This window comes from Clupea harengus, chromosome 8, assembly GCF_900700415.2.
Source record: "Clupea harengus chromosome 8, Ch_v2.0.2, whole genome shotgun sequence".
Lineage (NCBI taxonomy): Eukaryota > Metazoa > Chordata > Actinopteri > Clupeiformes > Clupeidae > Clupea > Clupea harengus.
In genome coordinates this window covers 29,529,455-29,557,404 of record NC_045159.1, presented here as the reverse complement: position 1 = coordinate 29,557,404, position 27,950 = coordinate 29,529,455, and the positions used below count along the sequence as shown (strand labels likewise).

The 27,950-nt window shown below is 40.1% G+C and overlaps 2 protein-coding genes across 5 annotated transcripts in view; one reads left to right on the top strand and one right to left on the bottom strand.

The window, feature by feature from the left end:
• ttc3 (tetratricopeptide repeat domain 3) overlaps positions 1 to 13,011 on the bottom strand; it is a 32,928-nt gene extending 19,917 nt beyond the window's left edge. For both annotated transcript variants that reach the window (XM_031572667.2, XM_031572668.2), the window contains exons 1-14: positions 12,821 to 13,011; positions 10,669 to 10,744; positions 9,985 to 10,030; positions 9,128 to 9,287; positions 8,543 to 8,624; positions 8,371 to 8,427; positions 4,240 to 4,369; positions 4,030 to 4,124; positions 2,051 to 2,145; positions 1,727 to 1,789; positions 1,573 to 1,627; positions 781 to 934; positions 455 to 512; positions 253 to 370 (exon numbers count right to left, since the gene is read on the bottom strand). In XM_031572667.2, the coding sequence (XP_031428527.1) occupies positions 253 to 370; positions 455 to 512; positions 781 to 934; positions 1,573 to 1,627; positions 1,727 to 1,789; positions 2,051 to 2,145; positions 4,030 to 4,124; positions 4,240 to 4,369; positions 8,371 to 8,427; positions 8,543 to 8,624; positions 9,128 to 9,287; positions 9,985 to 10,030; positions 10,669 to 10,744; positions 12,821 to 12,822 (1,191 nt within the window). In that variant the 5' untranslated portion in view covers positions 12,823 to 13,011. The remainder of the gene's footprint in view (positions 1 to 252; positions 371 to 454; positions 513 to 780; positions 935 to 1,572; positions 1,628 to 1,726; positions 1,790 to 2,050; positions 2,146 to 4,029; positions 4,125 to 4,239; positions 4,370 to 8,370; positions 8,428 to 8,542; positions 8,625 to 9,127; positions 9,288 to 9,984; positions 10,031 to 10,668; positions 10,745 to 12,820) is intronic.
• Positions 13,012 to 15,314: 2,303 nt separating this feature from the next.
• Positions 15,315 to 22,946, top strand: LOC105902083 (phosphatidylinositol glycan anchor biosynthesis, class P). Of its 3 annotated transcripts, none has more exons than XM_031572665.2 (5): positions 15,315 to 15,386; positions 17,378 to 17,462; positions 17,743 to 17,815; positions 19,825 to 19,943; positions 22,765 to 22,946. In XM_031572665.2, exons 2-5 carry the CDS (start codon positions 17,381 to 17,383, stop codon positions 22,884 to 22,886), a joined length of 396 nt encoding a protein of 131 aa, XP_031428525.1. In that variant the 5' UTR covers positions 15,315 to 15,386; positions 17,378 to 17,380; the 3' UTR covers positions 22,887 to 22,946. The 3 variants fall into 3 exon arrangements, with proteins under 3 accessions (XP_031428525.1, XP_031428526.1, XP_012685068.2); XM_031572666.2 differs by having other exon boundaries at positions 15,382 to 15,467; XM_012829614.3 differs by lacking the exon at positions 15,315 to 15,386 and having other exon boundaries at positions 16,909 to 17,462.
• Positions 22,947 to 27,950: the final 5,004 nt, after the last annotated feature.

Here is a 27,950-nt window from a genome sequence, read left to right as displayed (position 1 = left end):
GGACACACCCACCTAGGGACGCAAGCCTCTATTCCGTGAAAGCCATGTAGAGCTACAATCATGCCAAGTTTCATGTGGATCGGTGAAGTCTAAGTATGTGATATCGTCGACCAAAAATACATACATAAAAAAAATTAAAATAAACAATAAAACATTTTGTGTAAACAAAGAAAACTTTGATAAACAGTGCAGCGGCAGTCCTAATTCAAATGAAGTTGAACAGCTTCACAATTAAGTACACGTATTACAAACCTCTTTCTCCGTGCTCAATTCATCATGTGCTTGGTCCAGGTCACCCTCTGGGTCTGGGTCTGGGTCTGGGTCTGGGTCTGGGTCCCTCTGAAACTCCAAGGCCAAGGCACTTAGAGATCTGGATTATGAAATATATGAAGATAAAATTAGAACAAGGCAAAATGTCTGCTTCATCACACTTCAGTCTTGGTTGAGAACCTACCTTTTATTAGAGTTTTTCATCATTCCAGGCCTCTTCGGTCTCTGTGGCTTATCTCCACCTACACACACACACACACACACACACACACAAAACAAAAACCTGCTAGCTATAGGTATTGAATGCTCAACTATTACTTAGTTATGTCTGTGCAAGCAAAGTCATCACAAATCAAGCTCATTGTTTGCAGTACATTTGAACCAAAGTCTTTTCAGATTGAGTCTTTTTTCAATAAGATATTAAGCATTATACATTCAAGCATACATACATATACAAATGTGTGTGTGTGTGTGTGTGTGTGCGTGTGTTGAAAGAAATTATGTTGAGACCTTTGCTGTCCAATAAGAACTTTTCTCTCTGTCGCATAAGTTCTTTAATGCCTTCTGTATCAGAAAGGCAAAGATCATGTGCCCTCTCATTCTCTTCCAGAGCTTTCTTGGGCTGATCCAAAAGGAACAATGCTTCGCAGAAACGATAGTGACCCTGCCAAACATAACAGAAATAGATTAGTTTGCAGAAAATATTCTTGATAAATGTAATGATATGTAATATAACAACCAACCAGGCAAAAAAAAAAAAAAAAACGTTTGGTGCAAGAATGTTCGTAGAAAAAAAAAGCACAAGAGTGTTTTAAGAACAAAAGGGTTCATAAATGTGTTTTAACGTGTCAACTCTTTACTTTGTGTTGCTGGAAATAATTAGCTAATGCTAATGGTTTTATCAGTAGAAGACAACTGACGTTAACGAGCGGTTAGCATACAGCATTTAACTCATTCTGCTTAAATGGTCTAAGGGCGAAGGAGACGTCTTGTTGCCAGATACATCAGGGCACCAACACCAGAGGTCCATGCTCTTTCAGCTGCACATTGATGACCAACACCAGAGGTCCATGCTCTTTCAGCTGCACATTGATGACCAACACCAGAGGTCCATGCTCTTTCAGCTGCACATTGATGACCAACACCAGAGGTCCATGCTCTTTCAGCTGCACATTGATGACCAACTTTTCCATCAAGTGCTTTTTAATTCAACCAGTCATTTAAAATAGGGGGGGGGGGGGGGGGTGCCAATCCTTCCATACATTCTGAACACAACCTTTATGAGAATGCTTGAATGCTTACCTTCGCCCAGTCTGGTTTAAGCACCGTCGCTCGTTTCCCGTCCCCGAGAGCTTTTCTGAAGGTGGTTAAAAGGCCACAGTGCTTTAGGTGTACTCCATCACAATGCATTAAATACAGATTTAAAAGGAGGAAACTCACTCCAAGAAACACTTACGTATATTTTCCAATGCGAATAAAACAAATGGCTCTATTTCCATAAAGTACATGATTAGTTGGACTGTGGAAATAAAAGAAATTCATAAATGGACAGTGTCATAAATACATTTCACCAAAGAAATGATACAAATTCTATTATATCAACATATAGAATTTTATAATAATCTTTAAAAACCAAGATTACCCTACCAGATTTCTATGCGAAAAATGTGCAGTATCATGTTAAAATTAAATTCGAGACCTTAGCACGATATCACACTGGCAAAATATCAATGTAATATCAATTGCCTGTCACCATTTACTCCATAACAGCACAACTTACTGATGTTTGATGGCTTTGGTGTACCACTTCAGAGCCAGTTGAAATTTGCTTTTTCGATACTGCTCATTGCCCTTGGTCTTTAGGTCTTCGCTTTTCTGTTGAGTTGAAGACCAATGTTATGACTACTTTAAATGAATCATTACAACAATACAACTATAATTGATGGTACTTACCAGGGATAAAAGTAATACGTTAAATTAAGGTAACGTATAAAGTAAATTATACCTTTTTAATTATTTTTATATAGATTAAATGTATTATTTTATGAGGTATATGTAAATTGAAATACTTGTCCTTTGCCATTTCTAAACTAGCATAAGTTACATATTACAACAATGGTCCATCATGTCTTGTTTTTAAACCAAAGCCTGATATGGACCAACAATGGCAGAAATGGAACATTTGAATGGTGAATCGAATGTATCCAGTAGCGTCTTCTAGCCCTCTACGTCTATGCTTCATCTACCCCTCCTATGATGGCCAACATTAAAACAGCAGTAAGGAGTTTTGGTCAAACACTAGCAATGCAAAGACCTTACAAGCACCAACAACGGCACAGCTGACACTGATATAATAGGCCTGCTAGCATGCTAACCCGTGTCTTTCCCCTATATAGTTGGCGATACTGTGTTAAAATAAAATAAATGAATGAATGAATGAATTAATTAATTAATTAATTAAACTGCATAGCCTAGGCGGCTAGTTGGAATGATTGGCATGTTTATCTGTCCTTCACATGACCATAGACCATTTTTATTTTAGTTATAAACAGGAAAAGGCGTTAAATTCCTTGTATTATTGGGTGGGGACTTTCCGCAGGGGCCAATTCTCTCACTCACAGCCAGCAACCTAACCACACCAATGTCAACTGCCCAACCATAGACCCTGCGCACTAGGATACAACAACAACACATAGGCAACAGGCTATAGGCAGATGCAATACGCATCACATGTTGTACCTGGGATCCGGAAAGGCAATATACAAGTCTCCTTATGGTAGTTTGCGACAAACGGAAATAAATAAATGAATAAATAAATAAATAATGAGGAAAGAGGCATCTACATTTGAAGACTTACATCAGTTAGAAGGGGATGTGAAACTAATGGCAATTAAGCACAGACAGACAAATATCTAATTATAAGACTGTGAACCAGTAGGGGACTGATCACCCCAGGGAAATTCCCTGGCCTCAACCTCCTCACAAAATGAGTGAGACGGGGGAGCTCTGGTCGGGCTCGGGTTGAGTCTGAGAGTAAAAACATAAACTAACCCTAGTGTGGAGACCAGACAAAGGTCTACTCTTAACCTCTGCCTGCACTGCACCAACACCTCCTCTCTGTTAATCATCTACTCATTAGATTGCTTCTTCAGCTGCCTCCTTTGCCAAGTTGGCTTGAATTTGAAGACCATTTGGCAGAATGTATAGTGCTACTACATCTACTAGTGAATGCTGTTCTTTAAGAGCAGAGGTGTCAAGGCATTTGGCTCTCACAGCATGAGTTGGTGTTGGGATCTATCTACATGTAGTGAGCAAGGACATATTAAAGCAACATCATGCTAGTTTTTACTGTATGATTATTACTGGTCATTTTGGTGGTATATGGTCATGTTGAGATAAACCCACCTGCCATTCCCACAAGCGCTTACCGTAATTTCCGGACTATAAGCCGCTACTTTTTCCCCACGCTTTGAACCTTGCGGCTTAAACAATGACGCGGCTAATTTATGGATTATGATACCTGTGACTGTATACGGTGTCTTTGTATTTACGGTGGCTTTGTTGAGCTAGGATGCTAGCATGGATGCAGCCACATGGATGCTTAGCTCCACGCGATTTCTCAGTATCTCTCAATAACTTAACTAATGTCAATATAGCCACAGTCTACCGGCGTAGACAGAACACAACTCAAAACACTTTAGAAAATATATCATCATGGATATCATTATACATAGTTCATTTAATCTAAATCCACATTACCTCTCTTGACCACATGTCTGGCTCCAGAGAAAGCTCTTCCTTTAACTTCATCAGAATACCTTCACCCGATACTGATTCAGTTGTAAGAGGGGAACCTATTGAAGATATGATCAATTAAAAACACAAGATAGAGAGGAAACAACCATTAAGTTATAATTCTGCAGTTTGAGGTATGACTCAGCTAAAAAAGTTCAGTAAGCTTTCTCTCACATTTCCCAAAGATGAACCTAAGGATTTCGTAGCAAATATATCGGGGTCCCAGCTTTTTAACCTTTGTCACAATATTGGGCTCTCCTGTCAATTGCAGCCATTCCATGGCCTCATCTGTGAGGTCTCCATCCTGTTCACATGAAAACAGTCACAATGTTAAAAGAAAGGGCATTTGCACATGTTCTCCCAGGCTTCACTGAGTGAATGCACACCATCTCAAGCTGGTTTATTGATATTCCATGTTCCTGCATCTTGTCAAGCCTATGCCAACATTTGATGCTTTTATGCCTGTGAATGGCAAGTTGTTATTCATTTAATAATACAAATATTAACAATGCAATAAAAAAAGGATGCTATACTATCTTTCCAAATACTAACACACACACAAAGGTCAGATAACAAGCCCACAGGCTTATCCCTACAGCAGGAGAGAGAGAGAGAGAGAGAGAGAGAGAGGGAGAGAGAGAGAGAGAGAGACAGGAAGAGAGAGAGAGAGAGAGAGAGAGAGGGAGAGGGAGAGAGAGAGAGAGAGGAAGAGAGAGAGAGAGAGAGAGAGAGAGAGAGAGAGAGAGAGCTGAGCTCTAATCTTACACTGGCACGCCAAAGGCTAAAGGTTCAAGTTCAGTTTATGTCTGGTGCCGTCCTCGCTGTGACATCACCTCGTGCACCGCCCAGTTTTTGTAACCTGCTGCAGCTGACGGATGACCACTGACGAATGCCTGTGTTGCCAACATGTGTGACAACTAACGGGTGTTTGATTCCCTGCTCTCTGGCACACAATTGTTTTGATCGTGTATGAACATGTTTTGTTTAATGTAGTTGTTGAACGATGCAAGCCAGTTTTTTAAAAGTAAATCATCTATTAGTACTTTATTATTATTATTATTATTATTATTATTATTATTATTATTAATAATAACAATAACACAAAAACTAAGTTTATATTTATAAAGTATACCTCAAACAAATGAACTAATTAGACAAATGCATTTTTAAAAGCACTTTTTGAATGTACCAAGGCTGTTGCTGGAACAGACAGCACTAGGTAGATCATTACTATGGTACCATGAACACAAATAGCGTAGAGTCAGAGACTGCACTCTTCTGCTTTTGTCTCATCGGAGGAGTGGCGGCGTGGGCGAGAGGGGGAACAGAGCTGAATTACAGCATTTCATTATCTGCCCATCCAGTGGCTGTGGCTGTCCTATAGGTGAGTGAGAGATTCAAATGGAAGTCTAGCAGCTACAGGTAGCTAGTGACGGGTGACTTGCAGAGGAGTTACGTGTGTGTGTGTGTGTGTGTGTGTGTGTGTGTGTGTGTGTGTGTGTGTGTGTGTGTGTGTGTAGCCAGTGAAGGGTGACTTGCAGAGGAGTTACATGTGTGTGTGTGTGTGTGTGTGTGTGTGTGTGTGTGTGTGTGTGTGTGTGTGTGTGTGTGTGTGTGTGTGTGTGTGTGTGGAGCCAGTGAAGGGTGACTAGCAGAGGAGTTACATGCGTGTGTGTGTGTGTGCGTGTGTGTGGAGCTAGCGGAGGGTGACTTGCAGAGGAGTTACGTGTGTGTGTGTGTGTGTGTGTGTGTGTGTGTGGAGCTCCAGGGTGACTTGCAGAGGAGTTACGTGTGTGTGTGTGTGTGTGTGTGTGTGTGTGTGTGTGTAGCCAGTGAAGGGTGACTTGCAGAGGAGTTACGTGTGTGTGTGTGTGTGTGTGTGTGGAGCTCCAGGGTGACCAGCAGAGGAGTTACGTGTGTGTGTGTGTGTGTGTGTGTGTGTGTGTGTGTGTGTGTGTGTGTGTGTGTGTGTGTGGAGCTCCAGGGTGACTTGCAGAGGAGTTACATGCGTCCTCTTTGGCTGATAGATCAAAGACCACACGTGCCACCACAGCACATCTGCAACGGTCTCACTACATGTGCAGGCGGGCCCTTTAAAATCGCATTGCAATAGTCTAGGTTACAAATAGCCAGGGCCTGCAAAAGGAGTTGTGCAGCGTATCGTGGTGAGATAGGGTCTGATCCCAATATTATAGCATGTGAACCGACGAAACCTAGAGACAATTTATCTGACCATGGAGCTTCTAAGTTGGTCAATCATACCACTTACTGTATGTTTTGCGCAGTTTAAACTGGGAGCAATGAAGATGAACCAAGTTGGATGTTAACTAGCGCTTAACTTGCACTTCAGCAGTTACATTCCTGCACTTCTTTTTCCTTTTTTCTAGGTCGTTGTTTTCTAATTCTCATGTAAAGTAGTATTTATTGTTACACCATGCTTTTTATTGCTCTTAGCTTGACTGTTCTCTCCCTTGTACGTCCCTTTGGACAAAAGCGTCTGCTAAATGACTAAATGTAAATGTAATATTTTGTGGCATAGCCGGATTGGCTGGGATCGCCTGGAGCTCAGGTTTCAAAAGACTTGAGCTGAAGGTGAGGGCCCATCATCCAAACCGAAATATCACTGAGACATGAAGTCCTCCGGGGAGAAACACCAGTAGATTTACATTTAGTCATTTAGCAGACGCTTTTATCCAAAGCCACTTACATATGTGCAACTTACAATGTATACACATTTTACATTTACACCGATGGCACACTGCACATCAGGAGCAATTAGGGGTTCAGTGTCTTGCTCAAGGACGCTTCGACAGGGAATCGAACTAGCAACCTTCTGATTACTAAACGACTTCTCTACCTCCTGTACCACTGTCGCCCCTAGATACATCATCTGCATAGTAGTGAGAGGAGCACCCATCTTCTAGGTCACCTAAGGAAGTGGTCTAAATAGAGAATAGGAGGGCCCCAAGTGCCGATCCCTGAGGTCCCCTTGGGGTCTAGCCCATTATTGTGAGTCAGGAAATCTGAAACTAGCTTGAAGACAACCTTTTCAATAACCTTTCACAAAAAAGGGAAGACAGGAGACAGGTCTAGAATTCTTCCCGTCAGCTGGGTTATGTGACACTTTCTTAAGCAAACGAGTGACCATGAGGCTGTTTGAATGATGTAGGAAGGTTTCCCCAAACAGAGTGAAGCACTGACTATATGCGTGTGAGCAGGTGAAATTGTAAGCGAGACTACGAGACCACGTTGAGGAAGCATAGAGACTTCTTCCTTATTGACAGGAGACAAGGCTAAACCTGTTCATGGGGGGATTGGAGAGTTGCCATGGTTGCGCTGTATTGACGACACACTCGCGACGACCAACGCGACAAACATTATGGCACCCTAAAGGGTCTAGGGTGTGGAGTGGGAGAATCCCCTCTTGGGATGCGAACCCAGAATAGGATCAAAGAACGCGGTGAAGACATGTTTCACTTGTAGCCATTCAACTGGAATAACACAATCTAAGTACCACTGCACTGGTGGCAAGAAACTTATAAAAAAAAGTACCAATAACCGTAAACACCTGTGCGAGACTCAGCGGTGGTGTCCACACCCAGGATGGGTCGGTGCAGACACTCCCAAGCAGTTGGTCATCCCTTCATCCACAAACACTGACTGACCAGTCTCTTGACTACTGATACATAATTCATCTTACTCTTAATTCGTGGTCTCAAAAAACAAAACCTATAAAAAGAGGTCAACATAATAATTCTATTCTAATCCATTTTCACTTTTTTTTTTATGTAGTTCTGCTGACCTTATTATCTCCTTTCATTTACCTGACTAGAACTAAAACATCAAAAATGATGAATGAATGAATGAATGAATGAATGAATGAATAGAGACAACAATGTTTGACACATAGGTTTGTTGTTGTTGTTTGTTGTTGTCATTGTAACTTACAAAACTTTAGTCTAGTCACTTTACTCTTTAACAGAAATACCTTAATACCAAAACTTTTGGAATGTATTCACCAGTCACAGGTTTCCCCTAGGAACACACTGATGTTGTATTTAGCAAGGTTAGCAGACATTTTGATCCAAAGCGATTTACAGATCAAACCTGGGTCATCCGCTTAAAAGACCGCGACACTAACCACTCTTCCACCAAGCCCCACCAAGTCAAGGTCAAAGGCCATTTTAGTATTTTGGATATTATTTATACCCTTGTAAATTGAGTATTGAATGAACTAAAGTCATGACAAACTAGACTTAAAACCATAGTGAAATTTACAAAATGACAGTAAAAACATTCACTTACCGACAACTGAAAACAGGCACTCATTGGTATTAATTGCTTTGTTAGTTTGTCAGATAACTGTGGGGGAAACCAAAAGGAAAGACATTAGCAACAACACAACAATCAATCAGCCTCACTAAAACACAGCAGAAACATACCCATCCTCTCTCCATGAAGAACAACAGACACATACCCATCCTCTCTCCATGGCGCTGAGAATGCTCTCCAAGGTTTCAATGCGCTCCAGTTTCTGCAGGCTTAAATCGGTACAGGCACTGACACGGAAAAAAGGAATCATTTGATTGGTTTATTGGTTTGACAGACAAACTGTGTATATGTCACAACATACTAGGGGTGGTAATCTCTTGACATCTCACGATTCGATTCCGATTCAGAGGTCAACGATTCGATTCTAAACCGATTATCGATTCTAAACCGATTATCGATTATCAATTCTAAACCGATAAAACGATTATCGATGCATGTCGATTTTTAAAACATTTAAGTCTCAAATCACTTCCTACTTTGTGTTTGATAATTAAAGAAAATCAACAGATGAATTACCTCTATTTTTTTATTAGAGAAAAAGCTTTTCCTTGTCACAATTATGACTTTCAATGAACAATGCAATAATCGATGCAGCTTGCATTTCAACACAAAAAATCGATTATGAACTTTTCTGAATCGAAACAGAATCGTTGTAGAGAGAATCGAGAGAAATCGAAGAATCGATTTTTTTTCCCACCCCTACAACATACTGACCCATTCTGCCACCTACTTTGCCTCGATGAATCCTGTTCTGATGGCCCATCGGGTGGTGGCGTGGTTTTCATCTTGGCGGAGTAGAATGTGCCACCAGAACGAAGAAATCCTCAGCGTATGGCTCACTCTCTTTTTTACAGCAGTATTTAACAGATACCATGCTGCCAGTACTTCCTCTACAGAACAACGGGAAGTGTCTTAAGAGGTATGTTTATATCAGTATATCATCATTCTTCTGTTGCAAATAGAATTAAACAGGTCATTCGTACTACGATTTATTTATTTATTCCATTGTGATACATTGGAGGTCTTAATTCTTAAGGTCTTCTTTAATCAGTTTAATCTTATTATGTTTGTTCTCTCAATTTTTAACTAGAAGATGTAGAGGGCTTCAGGGAGACGTATATAAACTTAGACTTAGATATATATATAATATAAACATAAAAAGGAAAAAAAGAATAAGCCATGTACTCTTGTGCTACCCTATATAACCAGTAAATCTATCCAACATTAATATGCTGACATGTTTCCTGATTGAAGCCTAGCAAGTCACAACATGTTGATGTTAGCTACATGGAAAGACATAGCCATAAAACATGGCTACAAAACATCTGAAGCAAGATTGAAGAGGCAGAAAGTTGAGAAATGACACCTTTTCCCCTGCATAGCATTTCTAAGCATACAAGAAAAACTACAAACTTAATTTTTAACTAAAACACAGAATATTGTATCTCTTGTATATGTTCTATATTTGAAATAAACATGCCCTCACTCCATACTGTTCATTCAGACTGACCTGATCATACCCTTTCTGAGACACTCTTGCTCTACGTTCAGATTACTTGATCATGTAACATTGGAGAAGATTCTTACCATAGGAAAAAACATTGGAGAGTGGACCATCTTCTGTGTCAGAGTCCTGGGGGTATAAGCATACATATTGACAAACTTCAAGAAATTAAGATGAACTGACATACATATAGTTTAATCAGTACTCACTGAACTGACATACATATAGTTTAATCAGTACTGACATACATATAGTTTATAATCAGTACTGACATACATATGTGGTTTATAATCAGTACTGACATACATATAGTTTAATCAGTACTGACATACATATAGTTTATAATCAGTACTGACATAATGTACATATGTGGTTTATAATCAGTACTGACATACATATAGTTTAATCAGTACTGACATACATATAGTTTATAATCAGTACTGACATACATATAGTTTATAATCAGTACTCACTGAACTGACATACATATAGTTTAATCAGTACTGACATACATATAGTTTATAATCAGTACTGACATACATATAGTTTAATCAGTACTGACATACATATATGGTTTATAATCAGTACTGACATACATATAGTTTATAATCAGTACTGACATACATATAGTTTAATCAGTACTGACATACATATATGGTTTATAATCAGTACTGACATACATATAGTTTATAATCAGTACTGACTGAACTGACATACATATAGTTTAATCAGTACTGACATACATATGGTTTATAATCAGTACTCACTGAACTGACACCGGCAGGCTGTCCATCTGTCTCTTCATCTCCACCACCACCACTCAATTCCAACATCATCTGATACCTGAAAACATGATTGCGAAATGTTTCATTCAAATGAACAGTGTCAACATTTAAAGATAGATTATACCTGCTAATTGAACTAGCCATTGGCCTCTGGTTCTTCGGGCTATGGCAACGCCACATTAGTCAGGGCGGAAATCAATGGAAGTGATTCCCAAAACATCAGTCTCGAAGTGGAAATCAATGGAAGTGATTCCCAAAACATCAGTCTCGAAGTGGAATTCAATGGAAGTGATTCCCAAAACATCAGTCTCGAAGTGGAAATCAATGGAAAAACGGGCTGTATGGAGTGTGTACAAATCGCAGCGCCTCCTAGACGTATGGGTAGGACTAGGCTATATATCGGTATATAAGTTACACAATATATTTTTTCAAACAAGATATAGGATGAGAATACTAAATATATACGTTACTAAATATATAGTTCTAATAAAGTGAGTAGACACTAAATCTATATAACAATTTTGAGAAATGTTCTACATGTTACCTCTTCCACTCACCATGAGAAAGTGGAGGTTTGGTGTTAACATGTTTAGTTAGTCAGCTAACAGTATACTGAGTTTAGCCACATCTCACCCATTCACTTATACATGTTGCTTGTAGCCTACCTGTTTCATTAGAGTAACAAGGCCCACAAGAAGTTCACTGCAATGACGCTAGAAAACATATTTTTCTATAAACACGTAGTGGAAGCGTAACCTGTAATCCTTGCTCATTTTGTTGTCAGTGTGTGCACGTTTGGGCTTGGTATGTATGTATGGTCTAATAAAACTTGTCCTACAATCCTGTTGTTGTTAATGGTGACTCAGACCCATCATGGAATAGGGTATCAATCCATATTGGGTATATTCAGTAAGGTCATGATCAGGGATGGATTACCGAACGGGCCTACCTAAGGTAGCCAGAGCCTCTGCGTGAATTTGCTCTTATGTAGGGTGACTAAATGTCCTATTTTACCCGGGGGGGATTTGTAGCGGGGGAGGGGGCGGGGTAATTTGCATGTGAAAAATATTAAAAAAATACGGCAAAACTTCGTGGGGGGGGGGGGGGGGGGGGGGGGCGTGGTCGGCATGCTATACACTGCTTTACAAGGAAGAGGACATAAAAGACTATCTATAAAGTGGCCCAGAGATACATTGAGATTATTGACTGAATAAGACTATCAAGTGAATCCAACAGGATAGATATGGATATACCCAAAAGTAGAAGTTTGTAAGAAAACAGCTTTGTCCCCTCAAAGGTACATACCATGAGACCAGGACAAAATGCAATGTACCTTAGGGTCAATCAATATGTTTAGATTGACATCTCTTGTACATCAGAAAAAATCGGCATGATTTCTGTAGACAGACCACTATACACGCACAATATTAGCCTATATAAGTTGATTCGCATTGTCTGGTTGTTTGCTAACATTTAAGCCTCTTCGAAAAACATTGCAACTGGTCTAAGACTGTAATCTTCGGATAAGAACAGTTCTGTATACCTTGACAAATAATATACCTACGATAACTATGTAAAACAACAATAAACACACAAAGAGTCATGGGAAACAATTTCTTGGGTATGGCCTTCACACCCTGAGCAAACCGTAGGAAAAACACCAATACTACGTAACACCGGAACTGTCGCACATTCATGTTGCTGAAACTTAAATTCCCCAAAAGAATGTATTCACCAATAGTGAACTATAGTTATCGTGCCTTGGCCAACTACACAGCCTTTGCTTAATACCTAAACTAACGTTACCAAAGTTTCAGCTTCAACCATCCACATCTGATCCTACCGATGTTCACACCTGGATAACAACCTGGGCGTTCGAAGTTAAAAGTTGGTTAGCTAGATAGCTAGCTAGCGAGATAAGGGTATTGGTCCGATACTAATATAGCAAACGAACGTTACGACGTTTAGTTGATAATAAAGAAGCCTTACTTTTAAGTTATAGTCGGATATGCCTGACGTTCAAAAAACAATTGCCTAACCACGTGTGGAATGTGATCGACCACGTATCTTTTAAGGGTATGCTATATGTAAACGATAGTTTTTTACGGATTTGATGCAATGTTAGTTAACTTACATTTGTTACACCAACGCAATCATCTGTTTAACAAATAAAAAACTTTGCCAAACTGGATTGGCAGTATGGAGACCGTAATCTCAATCACGTCTTCTTGACAGCCACCTGAATTTCGAAGTGTCGACGTCTTTCTTCACAAAATAGATAAACATACAAACTACGAGTAGCAGCGTGTAGCCGATGACAATAATGGAAATTTCAATATGGCTGCCATTCGTAATTATTTTCAAAATAAAAGTCCACACTTTAGTCATTAGTCATTTTTTAATTATGCAAAAAAGAAGAAAATAAATACATAACAAAGTGTGTGTACATGTAGAGGTTGGAAGATACAAATCAAACTGGAAGAAAGCTTGAAATGCCTTTTTAAATACAAAGAACAAGGGTTGTCAAATTAAGAGGTTAACTTCGATTATTTCATTATAGAAAAAAAAGCTGATTAATCACACTCTATGATGCCCCTTCATCTTATATGTCACCGTGCACCGCTCAGCGGTGACCATATTGGACAGATATACTGTAGTCTACCAACAGAAGGGTAGACGATCGGTATACCCAGAAGTAATATTAATTAATGATTGGTTAATACAAGGATCTTTACTTATTCGTTGAGTAACGATGTCGATTGCCTGATTTTTAAACAATCTTATTTAGATTGGTATGTTTTGTATGCATTGCCTACAATAATTGCCTACTGATGAACTTGACATTTTGTGGCTGAGAAAATAACAAATTGTGTCAAATCCTTGACACGCGGTGAAACGAAATCCTTTACTCAGAAAAAAAGTACTTTTAGAAGAAGGCTCGGTAGAGGATGAACTTCCCGAGGCTACTGAAGAAGGCCATCGTGGTGCACTCCATCCTAAACTACTGTGTCACCATCTGTATACACTGCCAATGACAAGAGCAGACTGCTGCCTATCATGCGTTCTGCTGAGAGGGTGACTAGCTGCCCTTGCTCCAGGACCTGCATGACCTCAGAGGCCCCTGAGCACCCTGGTCAGGTCTTTGATAAGAGACTGTGGTCCATCAGGACCAAAACCTCACGCCATAAGAACAGTTTCTTCCTGACGACAGACGGTCTCACCGATGCCCACAAACTCCTGTTTCAGCCCAACAGCTGTTCAGTGCGTCACATTAAGGAAACCTGCACTGTGGCACATTTCCTAGATTCTCCTCTCACAATCGCTAAACACAACATGACGGCCCAAACATAGAACCAGAGCAGCAGGATACAACATCAACAAAGCTGCCTTTGTGAGCATTTCACTGGGGGTTCTCAAGCAGACACCTTCCTTCATCAGGGTTTCATTGAATTGGGCCCACAACACCTCCACAAGAGTCAACAACAGTGGTGTCTGACAACCCAGACCCCCCCCCCCCCTCCATACTCATGATGGGTTTTTAATTCAGGTTCATCCACGACCTCAAGTAACCTGCGAAAGAGCAATTGTCATGTGTTGGCTTCTCTCTCTCTTCACTTGTGGGAATGTTAAAATGTCATAATGGGTTCACCAGTGTGTGTGTTAACAATATGTATTGCATATCCATATATGTTTTAAACAGGTCACATAATATGGGAAAGTGATAGGTGAAAATTCACCCTAGTTACCTCAGGACTCCGGAGCTGCATATAAGTATATTTATTAGACAAACAACAATTGCAATCTGGCTCACTCCCAGCACAATGCTGAAAGTGAAGCAATGATAAACACATCGCACAAGGTTTATATAGACAGAAGTTGAGCGTTCAGCAGGGAAAACCACGTGGTGGATTTCTCACGTCCGAGCAAGGATGGAAGGTCGGAAGAAGCACAGTTCGACCCTTCTTATCACTTCTGGTCTAAACATGCTCTTGTACATATGCAGACTAAGTGGCACCTAATAATCTTAGTTACTGTGAGGGACCGGGCGGTCACCCACGCAGAAACACAGAAAAGCCATGTTCCTGCTTACATAAGTACATGATTCATATAAGGTAATTAATAATACAAGGCACTTGATTATTATATTCCTAAGTCATTAACAGTGTTTGGAAATGATCTCCATCAGAAAGTTCAACTCACAACTCCTGTCCTACTTATTCGTATTAAACATGATTTATGCTCAATTTATTTATGTATAGGATGTTCTATGACTAACAAGCAATAGGCTATAAACTAAAATGGTTTTTAATCAGCTATGTGATCCTTGGTGTGAAATGCAACTTTCCAGATGTGGTGATCTATAAAAGATTTAATGGAGAAAAAAAACATAATAAACAATGAAAACCTAAATATTGAGTAGTTAATAGGCTATCTACTCATTCCATGGTTATTTGCAAGATGAGCCTGCTAAAATGGCAAAATTCGCAAATGCCATATACATTGTATTTATCTAGGCAAGTTAGCAGCACAACAGGCATGTATCTTGCAAAGTGTTGAAACATTTGTCAAACCAGATTTCTAAACAAAAATTTGAAGTGGACTATTATTTTGACGCTTTTCGCGGCCATATCGCCGCCTATTGTCGCTAGAATCACGGAACTAGGAGTCTTCCGTTCCTTCTTCCTGTATTTTATCAGTTGGTGAGTAGGTCTGGAAAACCACATTTCTTTTGTTTTACTTCCGACCCCTGAAACCTTTGGTGTGTTTGGCAGGTCCTTCAGGTGGGACGCGGGGGGCAAGCAAGGGGGGCGCGGGCTGAGGGCGAATAAACATAACGAGAATCATAAACATCCCTAGTCAAATGAAGTAGGCTAGCATATCGTCAGAGACGATTGAGGCGGTTAGTTGGCTATTCTAAAATCTTTGGTGTAGTGCAGTGACGTCGTGCCCAGCCAGCAAGCATATATCGGGGATATAAAGAAATAACATAACATAGGAATTCCTGGTATTTTTAAATCATGTCCTTGGCATAGTCCTTTTACAATACCAACCGCTAAACAGAATACATTCATGGTAGTCCTAGGCTAAGGCTCTCAAGGTAAAACAAAAAAAATGATGTTGACTTAGCCAATTTAAAACGTTTATGTTAAAGCAGCAATAAGTTAATTTGTCCAAAAACTAGCAAGCTAACTACCTAAAAGGCATGCAAACACCATCAACAGACCAGTTGGCACTGATATTAGCTTGCCAACACACTAACTGGTGTCTTGGCAGTGTCGCTGGCTGTGCTGTGAAAGCTTTTCTTCCATTTTTTCAGGGTGTTCTAGCCTGGAACATAGAACTACATAGTGCATATCCTGGATGGCTAGTGGTCCTTCACATGACCATATGCTATCAAAATGAATTTGAGGATGGTACCAAAACTAGTTGCCTATAAAACCATACCTCAAGAAGTGTCAAATTGTTGCATAGTGTTGCTTTAAGCATTTGGTAACATCTATAGAAATGTTATGGGTGGGTGAAAGTGACAGAAGAAGTATAAATGAGTAAATAAAAAAATTAAATTGGAAGGGAGTCACCCGAAAACCGAGGAGCCCGTGCCGCGGGCGACAGTTGTCCACTGACCTTCCGCCATCAGGGCATTACTCAGGGTGGCCACGTGCGAACCCAACATAACATCACCCCATAATTGCTATCGGACATGAGCTGAAAAGTTTTATTGAAGTCTTGTCAGATAAACCAAACATGATTTGTATACACGAGTCACAACTGGGTTTTGTAATTCAAGGATACACAACAGTGCGTAGGGGCAAGTTTAATTTTTTTTCTACAGGTCGTTAGTTTCTTAAATATAGATAATGAATTTTGAATTTGTTGCTATTGAGGTATGGATCTGCAAAATAAATATCAAGATTTTTGTAGATAACTACAGAGATTCTTGAAAACATATAGGGCAGAAAATGGCAAAATGATTATATCCGGGGGATTTTAACATACACAGTACTGTTTGGGGAAGAACAAAGACGCATAAATGGGCACACCATTCAGGAGTTGATAGATGATAACTAGTTTGTTTAAATGATGGAAGAGGTACAATATTTGATAAAGTGCACTCACTATAGTTTCTGAGCAGCTAGCAAAGACAAGTGAATGGGACGTTTTTTCAAAGTTGTACATTTGGAAGTGATCATTCCCCCCCCATCTGGTGTACAATGGGGAGTCAAACTATGTAATTGGAAGAGGAAAAACTTCCTAGATGGAAAATGAGAGAAGCAAACTGGGAATTGTATAAAACAATAGCAGTAATAAGTTGATTGGTTCAGTATCAAATTTGGTGGGTGACATTGAGGAGTTAAACAGATGCACATTTTGTGACGTGGCAACCAATCCTTTTGGGGAACGCTACACCCCTCTACTACCTAGCCCCTCGTGATTCCACAAGACATCCTACTTTCTTGATGAAATGATGTAGCCTTGGCTACATGTGGATACCACCTCTCACAGCGGCCCAGCTGGAAGAACAGCTTAAACTGGTCGCCAGGTGGTTGATCAGCTATATAGTCTTACAGTGGTGTGTAGCTGTCTGAAAGTTATTTTATTTGTGTCCAGGTAAAGGTACAGAATCATAGTCATGCATCTATCTATATGTTGGATGTGCAGGATTTTAATGTCTCAATGTGCTTGTTTTCAGAATATGGTGGAGAACTCACCATCCCCTCTGCCAGAAAGGGCCATCTATGGATTTGTGCTTTTCTTGAGCTCTCAATTTGGATTGTGTAAGATCCCATTCAGATATGCTTATGTTGGTTGGCACATCTTGAGTTCTGTGTTCAATGTTCTAAAATAGCCCAATGTCTTTGGCTGGTCATAACAAATTGATAACAGATGTATAATATTGTAGAAATATATTTGAATTGTAATTGAGTTAGAGATAAAAACAATGCACTGCATGACTTTTATTGTTAAATGTCTAACATTTGCATTCTGTTGTACCATTTACATAATTTGTAATCCAGTGGTTCTCTCTGTTATTAATTCTATTTTTGTCTTTATTAGTTTTGTATTTAGTATGGGCATTTGTTCCAGAGGCCTGGCTTCACTCAGTTGGATTAACATACTGGCCCCAGAAGTAAGTAGCCTAACATGGATGTAATATGCTATAGCCCATCGGTTCCCAAACTGGGGTACGCGTACCCCGAGGGGTACGCGAAGTGGTTCAGGGGGTACGCGGGGAGAAAATGTCACGTCTGTGCTGAACTCCGCTCCGGCCACGCCCCCCTATTCAACACAGACCTCCGTAGCCTGTCAAATGAATTCGCTCATCTTCCCAATCGCCTGCAAATAATGTTTTTTTTAGTCTTCTGTTCTGTTGATGGCTGGCAAACAACAACCTTAGAAGGTTTGGGTCACTTGTGGCACATATTATTCACTCATTTTAAGCCATCAATCTACCTCTGGGTGAACAAAATGAGCCGAAACGGATTAAAACGGAATTAAAGTAATAGGTGAAATGTCAAATTTCATCAAAAAAGCCTAATGACAAAAAATGACCCAAGGTCATCTTGTGCTTTATTGTATTTGCTCATTGCCCCTACGTTAGCTCCAGGGTCATTCTAATTTGAAGGTCGTACTGCACATGGCAGAACTGGACAGGGTGGAAACCAGATGGTAGGCGTGCCAGCAAAGAGGTATCACCCTATGTGTGCCAGCCCCTTCATGATAACACTTCTCTTAGGTCTGGTATACACTATGTGATTTTTAGGCTGTCCCAGACAAAAGATGACGTGAAAGAAAAATGTGGCGATATCTTTGGGTGTGGCTCCAAAAGGGTGCTCCTATGTCACACTGCGAGGGGTTCAAAGATGGCCACTTTTGTCACAGTCTTGGGACCAAAGGTAGCCTGGGAAAACAGATTTAAGATGACCATCTCACCATGTGACTGCTGCTACAACCTACATCTACCAACCAACCCAATTGAGTGCAGCATGAATGGACGCGCTGATCGACGTGCCACTGGCGCCAAACACACGATTCAGCAGCTGTTATCATCGTAACAATCTACATACATCAAACATCTCACCCAAATCTATTAGACTCATGTCGCACAGTGTGGCTTGTTGCAATAAACACCGTAGGCGCCTTTAAGCAACTCTCTCTCAATGAATGAGGTTGTGCACTGCACAACTCCATATCTGCTGCCATCAGTTACACTCAGCCCTGTAAACCTTACTCCCAAATCCACTTTTGGCCTGAATGTAACCCGTGTTGTAAGGGACACAATTAGGGCTGAACGATTTGGGGAAATAATGTAATTGCGATTTTTTTCCCCCCAATATTGCGATTGCGATTTAATATGCGATTTTTTTATTTTATCCTAATTTTTTCCCCAACAAATCGTAATGAATGATTTCAATATGACCAAGACAATATTAGATACATGTAGTGTAAAATATTATTTCCCATAATTTTTATTTTTATTTAACTGCTCATTACAGAATATAGAACAACAAATCGGTGGCTTTTCCACTGTGCATTTAAGTAATTTAAACAGTCATTGTAAGAATAAACACAAGGCATGCACTTTTTAAACACTGTGTGCAAAATTTACCATCTTAAGAAAAAAAAAATATATATAATTATTATTTTTTTTTTTAGATCACGTTTTTAATCGCGAACGTTGCGGTTAGAAAATCGCGTTCTATCATATCGCGATTAAATCGCAAATGCAATTAATCGTTCAGCCCTAGACACAATCTTGAGCCGATGACATGGCGGACTGGCCCACCGGCTTCATCTCCACTGGCCTGTGTCGTGACCCATTGGTTGTTCATTGTTGCCTGTTTTAATGCTCTTTAGTATCATGAGGTCATCCTGAGTAATCTGTTATGAACTAGATCTGAGTTATCTAATTCCTATCTTATTATTGTCTTTGTCCATATTTGTCCAAAGCCATGTGTGAACAGTGCCCTATGTCTTTTATCCGACCGTGGAAAGATCATCCCTGCAGGGGTTGACACTGCCCTCTGTGTGGGCAAGAAGGCATTATGGCCTTGGCATGTGGGGAAATGGATGGTGGGCAGTATGGTGCACCATATATTGCAACAAATCTCTTATGTGTTTCCCCCCATTTTTATTTAGGTACTGGGCACTTGCTTTGCCAGTGTATCTCCTGGTCGGTTTGACATTCTGTGTAATCCTTCTGTTTGGGATCAACATGATCAACACAGCTCCACTCTGTTCAGTTGATAACATCACAGGTACGAATTTCAACATTCAGATTTTTTTTTATTTTAGAATCTGTGTGTGTAAGAATGTGTATCAGTTTTGATAACTAATACACAGTGGCCCTACTTTGAATCTGTGTGTGTAGAATGTGTATCAGTTTTGATAACTAAGACACAGTGGCCCTACTTTGAATCTGTGTGTGTAGAATGTGTATCAGTTTTGATAACTAAGACACAGTGGCCCTACTTTAGAGGCGTGAACGGCTGTCAGAAACAGCAGCACATGGGCAGTGGTGCCCGCATGAGGGCATGCTGCAGACAGGTGCTAAAGGTGTGGGCGAGGGCATGAAGTGGGCAGGGCCAGGCCGAAGTTAACTAGTGAAAAGTTTGATTAAAGCAGACCAACGGCGCTGTCCAGCAGGCCCTTTTAAACTCAATGCATCAGACAAAAGATTACAATATAAAAAAAATGGCAATATTGCCGCTGGTTCTGGATGTTTGTTTGCCAGGAATAGGCAGTAGTGCTTCTTTTGTTACACATTATTGTAGCTTGTCAGACCTGTTTTAGAATGTCCTAGCCACCTGCCTTTGAACTGACTGTTACATTGTTAATCAGGGTATGTGGTCTTAATTATTATTATTATTATTATATTATTATTATAATTATAATTATTATATTTTGAGCCTTGCTCACTTAGAGTCCATGACAAGCTAACGTTCTATTTGTCGAGATCAACAATATAGCCCATCTTACATCCATTCTTGACTATTTATTTAGGCCTAGAATATTCAATACATTCAATTTAATAATCTACACTTGCAAACAACCAAAATGGGGTGAATGTTGGACCAACACACCGCTGGTTATAAAGGGTTAACCCAGGAAAAATGGGCCATTAGTTTAACCCAGCTGCTGGATTATTAGGATCAGCACAATACCGGGTCATTCTACCCCAAATGAGTTGGGTTAGCATTGCTATTTTCACTAGATTTAACCAGCCATTTTAGCCAGATGGGTGATTTCACCCAGTAGCTTCAAAACCATATGCTAGTTCATATTAAAACACAATACATACAATACAAAAAACCTTTCACTAAGTTGAAAGTCACACCTTCTCCTATGCAAATGTGCAAATGTAGCCTAATATCGATTATCCAGGCAAATATTAAAATGACAGGTAGCCTATTCAGTCCAATAAAAGAAGTTAAGCAGAAAGACTTCAGACAATAGATTTTTATTTCACAACAGGCCTAGTTTTAAAAAGCAAGCATTTCAATCATGATGGAGAATTCCACCTGTTTCCACCTGTTTTTGGTGTAATGTTAGACCTGTAAATCAAACAGAATAAACGCGCATCAGTCATTTACATTAGCCAGGGATGGCTAGTGAAGCTCTTGTAGCATAGAGAGAATTTCATGTCCTTCTTTGGGGATCTCAGTGATTGGCTTGGACCATCGACTGTAGCCTCAACTCTATACAGTCATTGATTTGTACTTACCTGACCTTTTTTATAAATAAGCTTTACATCAGGATGACGTTTAACAAGTTTAATGTTAGCATTATTGGCTATCAACAAAATGAGCTAGCAAGCTGCGCTAGTATCAATCACAATTCAATCATTTTACCAAGGGCATGTCTGTGCTGGATAAAAAAAGGGGGAAAAAAGTATAGATACAAACCTTTATTTGACTCCGAAATCGCATGTTTCCCAACAGCTGAGTTAAAGCGACCAAGCCGCTGAGTTACAGAAAACAACCCAGACTGAGTTAAAATAACCCTTTAGAGCAGTGGTTCTTAACCTTATTGGAGGTACTGAACCCTGCAAGCTTCATCAGTGCATTCACCGAACCCTTCGTAACTGGAAAAATAAAATATGATTTCTTCAAAACATAGGTATATATTTAATGTGACTTGTGCTGTTGCCTTTCAGATACAAGTTCAGAAATGCACAAGCAACAAAATATTTGTAATCTAACACGCCGTGTTGTGTGTTGCCAAATTATCGGCAGCCAATTTTTTGACGGCCGACAAAAACGGCCCGACATTGCTAGTGTGAACCGGGCTATATGTGTGTGTCCTGACCCCTGCCGAACCCCTGAGAGTGACTCAACGAACCCCTGGGGTTCGATCGAACCCAGGTTAAGAACCACTGCTTTAGAGTGTAAATCCATCTAATGGAACAGATTTGCAACCTCGCAGCTAGGTGCTCAAACAAAACATGTATAGCTTACATTGCTGAAATGATAAGTGTTTCTGCACCGATGATACGAAAGCATGATCTTAAGCAGCAGCGTATTAGGTGCGTCTCAGGTAACTGGTATTCAATGTTAATTAGATTGAAATGTTATCCTTGACATGGCTTTTCTTACTTATAATTATTCTGGGAACAAGCCTTGTGGCGGAAAGTGAAGTTTATTGTCGGAGTTTAAGACAACCCTGCTGGGTGGAACAGTCTGTTTCCGCCAGCTGTTTTTGCAATTAAAAAAGGCCCCAATGTGTTTTACCTAATCACCATTATGTTAATGAGTTTAAGAAATGGAAAGCATGTTTAAAGTTTGAGCCTGAGAAGGTTCAAGAATGTCCATTACTTGTTTCCCCTTCACATGAAAATAATCAAACACATAAATGATTGCATAGGTGTGTGAAGCTTGTTTGGAAGCTGAGTTTAGTTCTGGGGTCATTGTGTTATGAAACCTCTTACATGAATATGATATTGAATTTCAGGAAATGTACGGTGGTTGGAGCATGTATCCCATTTTACATGGTTTACATAGGTATTCAACGAACACTGGAGGTTTCAAGGGTTGTGCCATAAATTCAAACCTATTAAGTCTTTGTCTTTTCGTCTTTTAGATTCCTATGCCAAAGGTCAACGAATAGACTGCGGTCAGAATGGATCTCCACCCAGACTGAAGGATGTATCCATTAGTGAAATAAACCATATGTTTTATTTATCACAAGAAGACTTTAAATAACAAATTTAGTTTTGCAAAAAAAAAAATGTTTTTGTAATAAACGATGGTGTAAGAAAAGGATTCTTTGCATTTCCTCAAATGTATTTACTTCCACTGTATTTCTACAAGATCATTCCACACAAGTCTGTGGAGATTAAATATGGATGATCGCTTACCCATACTGTGGTCACGGTTCATTCATAGCTTTCTATATTTATTTCCATCTAATCATATATCTATATATAATGTCATGGGGGGCTTTGTAGAGTCAAGAAAGTTGATCTCTTGAAGCTAAACTGCAAGAGGAACAGGTCATTGGTATACTACCTATTGGGTTTCACACCTGAGCTCTTATCTGAGATGGAAGACAGCCAACTCAATAACACACATTCATTTTAGACATCATCTCAACCTTCAATCTCTCTATGAACAATGTGCACTCGGGCCAGTGAGGAGAGTCCTCTGTGATCTGTCTCCCATTCTGCTCTCAGGAGATGAAATCTTTTGGCAGACATCGGAGTCCTACAATGCAAATTAAACAGGTTTATAAACGAATTTGTGTCTGCATCGTTCAGAACTCTTAATCGTTCTTAATGAGCTGAAAGATTCTGTACATTTTGCAATATAATATAAACCACTAAACACACCGCCTAATAAGTCTTATGGTTTTGTTGGCTATGTATTTCTGTCCATGGATTTTCTATTTTTTCCTATAGAGCAGGGGTTTTCAACTGGTTTTGTCCCAGGGACCACCATTCTGACCAGAAAGTAATTTGCGGCCCACTGATGTGCCTGCAGCGCGTGCGTGTTTGTAACCGCCGCCGCCACGCCCCCTCCCCCTGCACAGATATTCTGCCTATAACACGATATTTTCACGATATTCAAGAGTAATCTGGAAATGTGTTGAAATATCAAAGCGAATTTATAAAAATAAAAAAATTCAATGGTGAACTGATCAACATAGGCTCATGTCGCGGACCACCAGGGGGCCACGGACCCCTGGTTGAAAACCCCTGCTAGAGTGTTGTGCCTCAGGTATTACAACGTGAAGCAACAACACAAATGTACCCATGGGGACAATAGTATTTGAGAGAAAAATATGTTCAGGGTACAAAGCCTTCGAATATGTTCGAAAATGTTTTTAATCAAATTATACTTTTATTCAAAAAAAGAGATCATTACTTACTTAAAAAGGTGCGCATTTCTACGCACCCCTTCACCTATGCATATAGCTCAATGCAAAGTTTTTCAAACATGATGGTGGGATCACGAAGATCAGAATCAGAATCATGTTTATTGGCCAAGTACATTTTCACATACACAGACTTTTTTCTGGGTTTAGTGGCTCTCAATGTACTTACACTGAAAATATACAGTATAACACAACAGCTTAGGATAAAATAAATAAATATAATATAATAATAAAATATAATAATTTGTCATAAGAGTGACGGCAAGGGGGAAGAAACTGTTCCTGTGTCTGGTGGTTTTGGTGTACAGAGATCTGTAGCGCCTGCCAGAGGGGAGGAGCTGGAACAGATTATGTCCAGGGTGTGAGGGGTCTGCAATGATTTCCCCTGCCCGTTTCCTGGCTCTGGAGGTGTACAGGTCCTGGATGGTGGGCAGGTCGGCACCAATAATCATTTCTGCAGACCTGACTGTCCGTTGTAGTCTGTTCCTGTCCAGTTTAGTGGCCGATCCAAACCAGACAGTGATGGATGTGCAGAGAACAGACTCAATGACTGCAGTGTAAAACTGGATCAGCAGCTCAGATCAGTACCAGATTAAAATAAACCTACCTCTAACTGGATATTTATTAATCACCACTCATGTATTGTAAAGGTTACTACTAAGCAGAAACTGAACTTGATGAACTAGTGCTTTTATTTAATAAACTCAGTGATTACATTACACATGCATGGCTTTGCATTGCCTCAATCTACGGTCTCTATTTACTATGCAAGCAGGTGCAGACGTATCCTACGTCCCATTAGAATTTCAGCAGGAGACAGGCCATGTTCAAGTGCCGATGCTCGATAACTCAACAAAGGTAGACATGGATCTGAATTACTGTCTTGCGCTTTCTTGAGCAACTGTTTGACTATGTGCACTCCTTTCTCTGCCGTTTTACCGTTTGACTGGGCATACAGAGGGCTTGAAGTCACATGTCTAAAGTCATATTCTTCAGCAAATCTCTTGAATTGTTTACAGCTGTATGATGGACCATTGTCACTGTAGACAATCTGGGGAATTCCATGTCTCGCAAAGATGGATTTCATGTGTTTGATCACATAAGTCGCAGACATGTTGGAAAGCAGTGCTATCTCTGGGTAGTTTGACAGGTATTCGATCACCAGAAGGTAATTCTTTCCATCGAAGTGGAACGGGTCTGTCGCAACTTCCTGCCATGGTTCATCAGGTATGTGTGTGATTGTCATGGGCTCTCTTGGCTGTTTTGCCTGATGTTTCAGACAGGTGTCACAACTTGAGACCATCCTGTCTATGTCTGCATTGATTCCTGGCCAGTAGATGGCTGTGCGGGCTCTTCTCTTGCAATTTGCCATACATAGGGGCCCCTCATGCAATCTTCTCAGCATCTCCGGTCTCAGTGAATGAGGAATAGGGCTGAACGATTAATTGCATTTGCGATTTAATCGCGATATGATAGAACGCGATTTTCTAACCGCAACGTTCGCGATAAAAAAAACGTGGTCACAAAAAAAAATAAAAAAAAATAAATAAATAAAAAAATTTTTTTTTAAGATGGTACATTTTGCACACAGTGTTTAAAAAGTGCATGCCTAGTGTTTATACTTAAAATTACTTTTTTTAAATTACTTAAATGCACAGTGGCAAAGCCACCGATTTGTTGTTCTTGTTTCTGTAATGAGCAGTTAAATAAAAATGTAAAATGTGGGAAAGAATATTTTACACTAAATGTATCTAATATTGTGTTGGTAACATTCATTACGTTTTGTTGGAAAAAAAAGAGGATAAAAAAAAAAATCGCATATCGAATCGCAATCGCAATATTTTGGTAAAAAATCGCAATTAGATTATTTTCCCAAATCGTTCAGCCCTAATGAGGAATGATGATTCTGTTCTTCCTAAGAAGCAGGCCATTGACAACACTCTGGTGGCCTCTTATGTTATAGTACTGTACACTCACCTCTTGGCCAACCTTCATTCAGAAGCTTGATGACTCTCTGTAAGCATGCATCTTTCTAGTGTTTCTGCAGCAATCTGCTTTGTTTTCATGTCAGACACAGGTAGTGACTCGGGGATCAGGTTCACGTGGAGAGTGACGCCAGTGTCTGTCGTGCACTCACCCTGTTCTTCACTCCGTGTTGTTGCTCTGGACGGTTGTGCTATGTGCTTACCCCGATGTGTAGATCAAGTCGAAATCATATTGTTGTAGCTTCATCATCAACCTGTGGCCCACTAGAACAGGCCTAGGAGCATGGACAACAGGCTGTGCATCTTCCTTCAGTTGTATTTTGAAAGGGGGATGGTAAGACACCAAAGCCCTTGAAGATACTGATCCACAATTGAAGCTACACTATGCTGTGCACTGGCGTTGTTGATGCAGTACACTTAACTAAGCCTACATTTCATTTTCACATGCTTTGTCATCTAGTAATGAGTCATGTCCATCTGGAACAACCAACAAACATAAGCTCGATGTTGTTTTTCTTAAAGTTTCACTTTCAGTCAGCACATGCCTTTTGTGTTAATTTGCTGTCCATTGTAGGCTTTTAGATTCACTGAGTTGGGATGAATGTGTGGTTTTACCTTCATGGCTCTGATGTCACGTTCACTCATTAAGTTGGCTTTGCCCCCCCCCCCCCCCACCCCACCCCACCCCCATGTCCAGCTTAAGAGGAATGACAGCTCTATTTATTTGTAATGGCACAATCCACTTGTCCTGCTCCACACTGTTCACATTTGACATTTGTTCAGTCTCTTTGTATTGGAATTACCATGCCAACAAAGAACTAATCCTCAAGAGCCGTTTCTTCCACTGTATGCACACGTTCACCTCCGCTCTGTTTCCCCTTGGTAAAGCATTGCTTTGTATAGTGATTTTTTCCTTGACATTTGTTACAGACTTTTCCAAATGCTGGGCATTGTGTAGGTCCATGCTGGGAGCCACACCGTTTGCACTCCGTATCTTCTTGTTGCTTATATTTACGTGTTCTATGCTTCTTCCTTCTTTTTTTGATGATCTTCATAGCTCCAGCTAAAGTAAGATCAGTTTCTCGTAGCAACCTCTCTCTCACTCTTTGGTCATTAATTCCGAAGACAATTTGATCACGTATCATCGAATCTTTAAGTTGTCCAAAGTTACACGTTGTAGCTTTCAGCTTCAAGTCTGTTACAAAGGCAACAAAGCTCTCTTCTTGCACTTGTGTGCGTGAGCGAAACACATACCGTTCGAACGTCTCGTTCTTCTTTGGGGAACAGTGTTTATCAAACTTTCCCACGGCTTTTTCAAACTTTTCATCTTCATCCTCGCTAGCAAACACAAATGTGTTAAATACCTCCTCAGCTTGAGGTCCAGCGAAAGCAAGAAGCAGTGCAATCTTATCCGCATCTGGCTTGGTATCCCATCCGAGGGCTTGCAGGTAAAGTGTGAATCGTTGCTTAAACGTTCTCCACTCGCAATCCACATTTCCGCTCCAATTCAGAGGTTCAGGCGGCTTCAAACTGTCCATGACTTCTGTCGGACCACTCCTGGTACCATGTAATGTTACTACTTAGGCAGAAACTGAACTAATAAACTCGGTGAGCACATTACTAATGCATGGCTTTGCATTGTCTCGAATCTCGATCTTCTTTCTCCAGATCATAGATGCTCTATTTACTAAAAACAGTTACTGTTGCAGCCACCTAGTGGTTTGGAGTAATATTTCACCTATCATTACAGGTATGAGTATGCTATAGGCTAAATTAGTATATGCGTAGCATAGATAGACATAGGATAGGATATAGCATATACCTATATATGTCTATGATCGGTAGACCATGGGTGGCAAGATAGACAATCCGCTTCCCCCAGAAGTAATTCTATGTATTGATTGGTTA

Coding starts and splice junctions, on each gene's coding strand:
- LOC105902083 (XM_012829614.3), top strand. CDS start 17,318: ATGCATCTATCTATATGTTGGATGTGCAGGATTTTAATGTCTCAATGT. Junction 17,816..19,824: donor TTAACATACTGGCCCCAGAA/GTAAGTAGCCTA, acceptor ATTTTTATTTAG/GTACTGGGCACTTGCTTTGC. Junction 19,944..22,764: donor TTCAGTTGATAACATCACAG/GTACGAATTTCA, acceptor TTCGTCTTTTAG/ATTCCTATGCCAAAGGTCAA.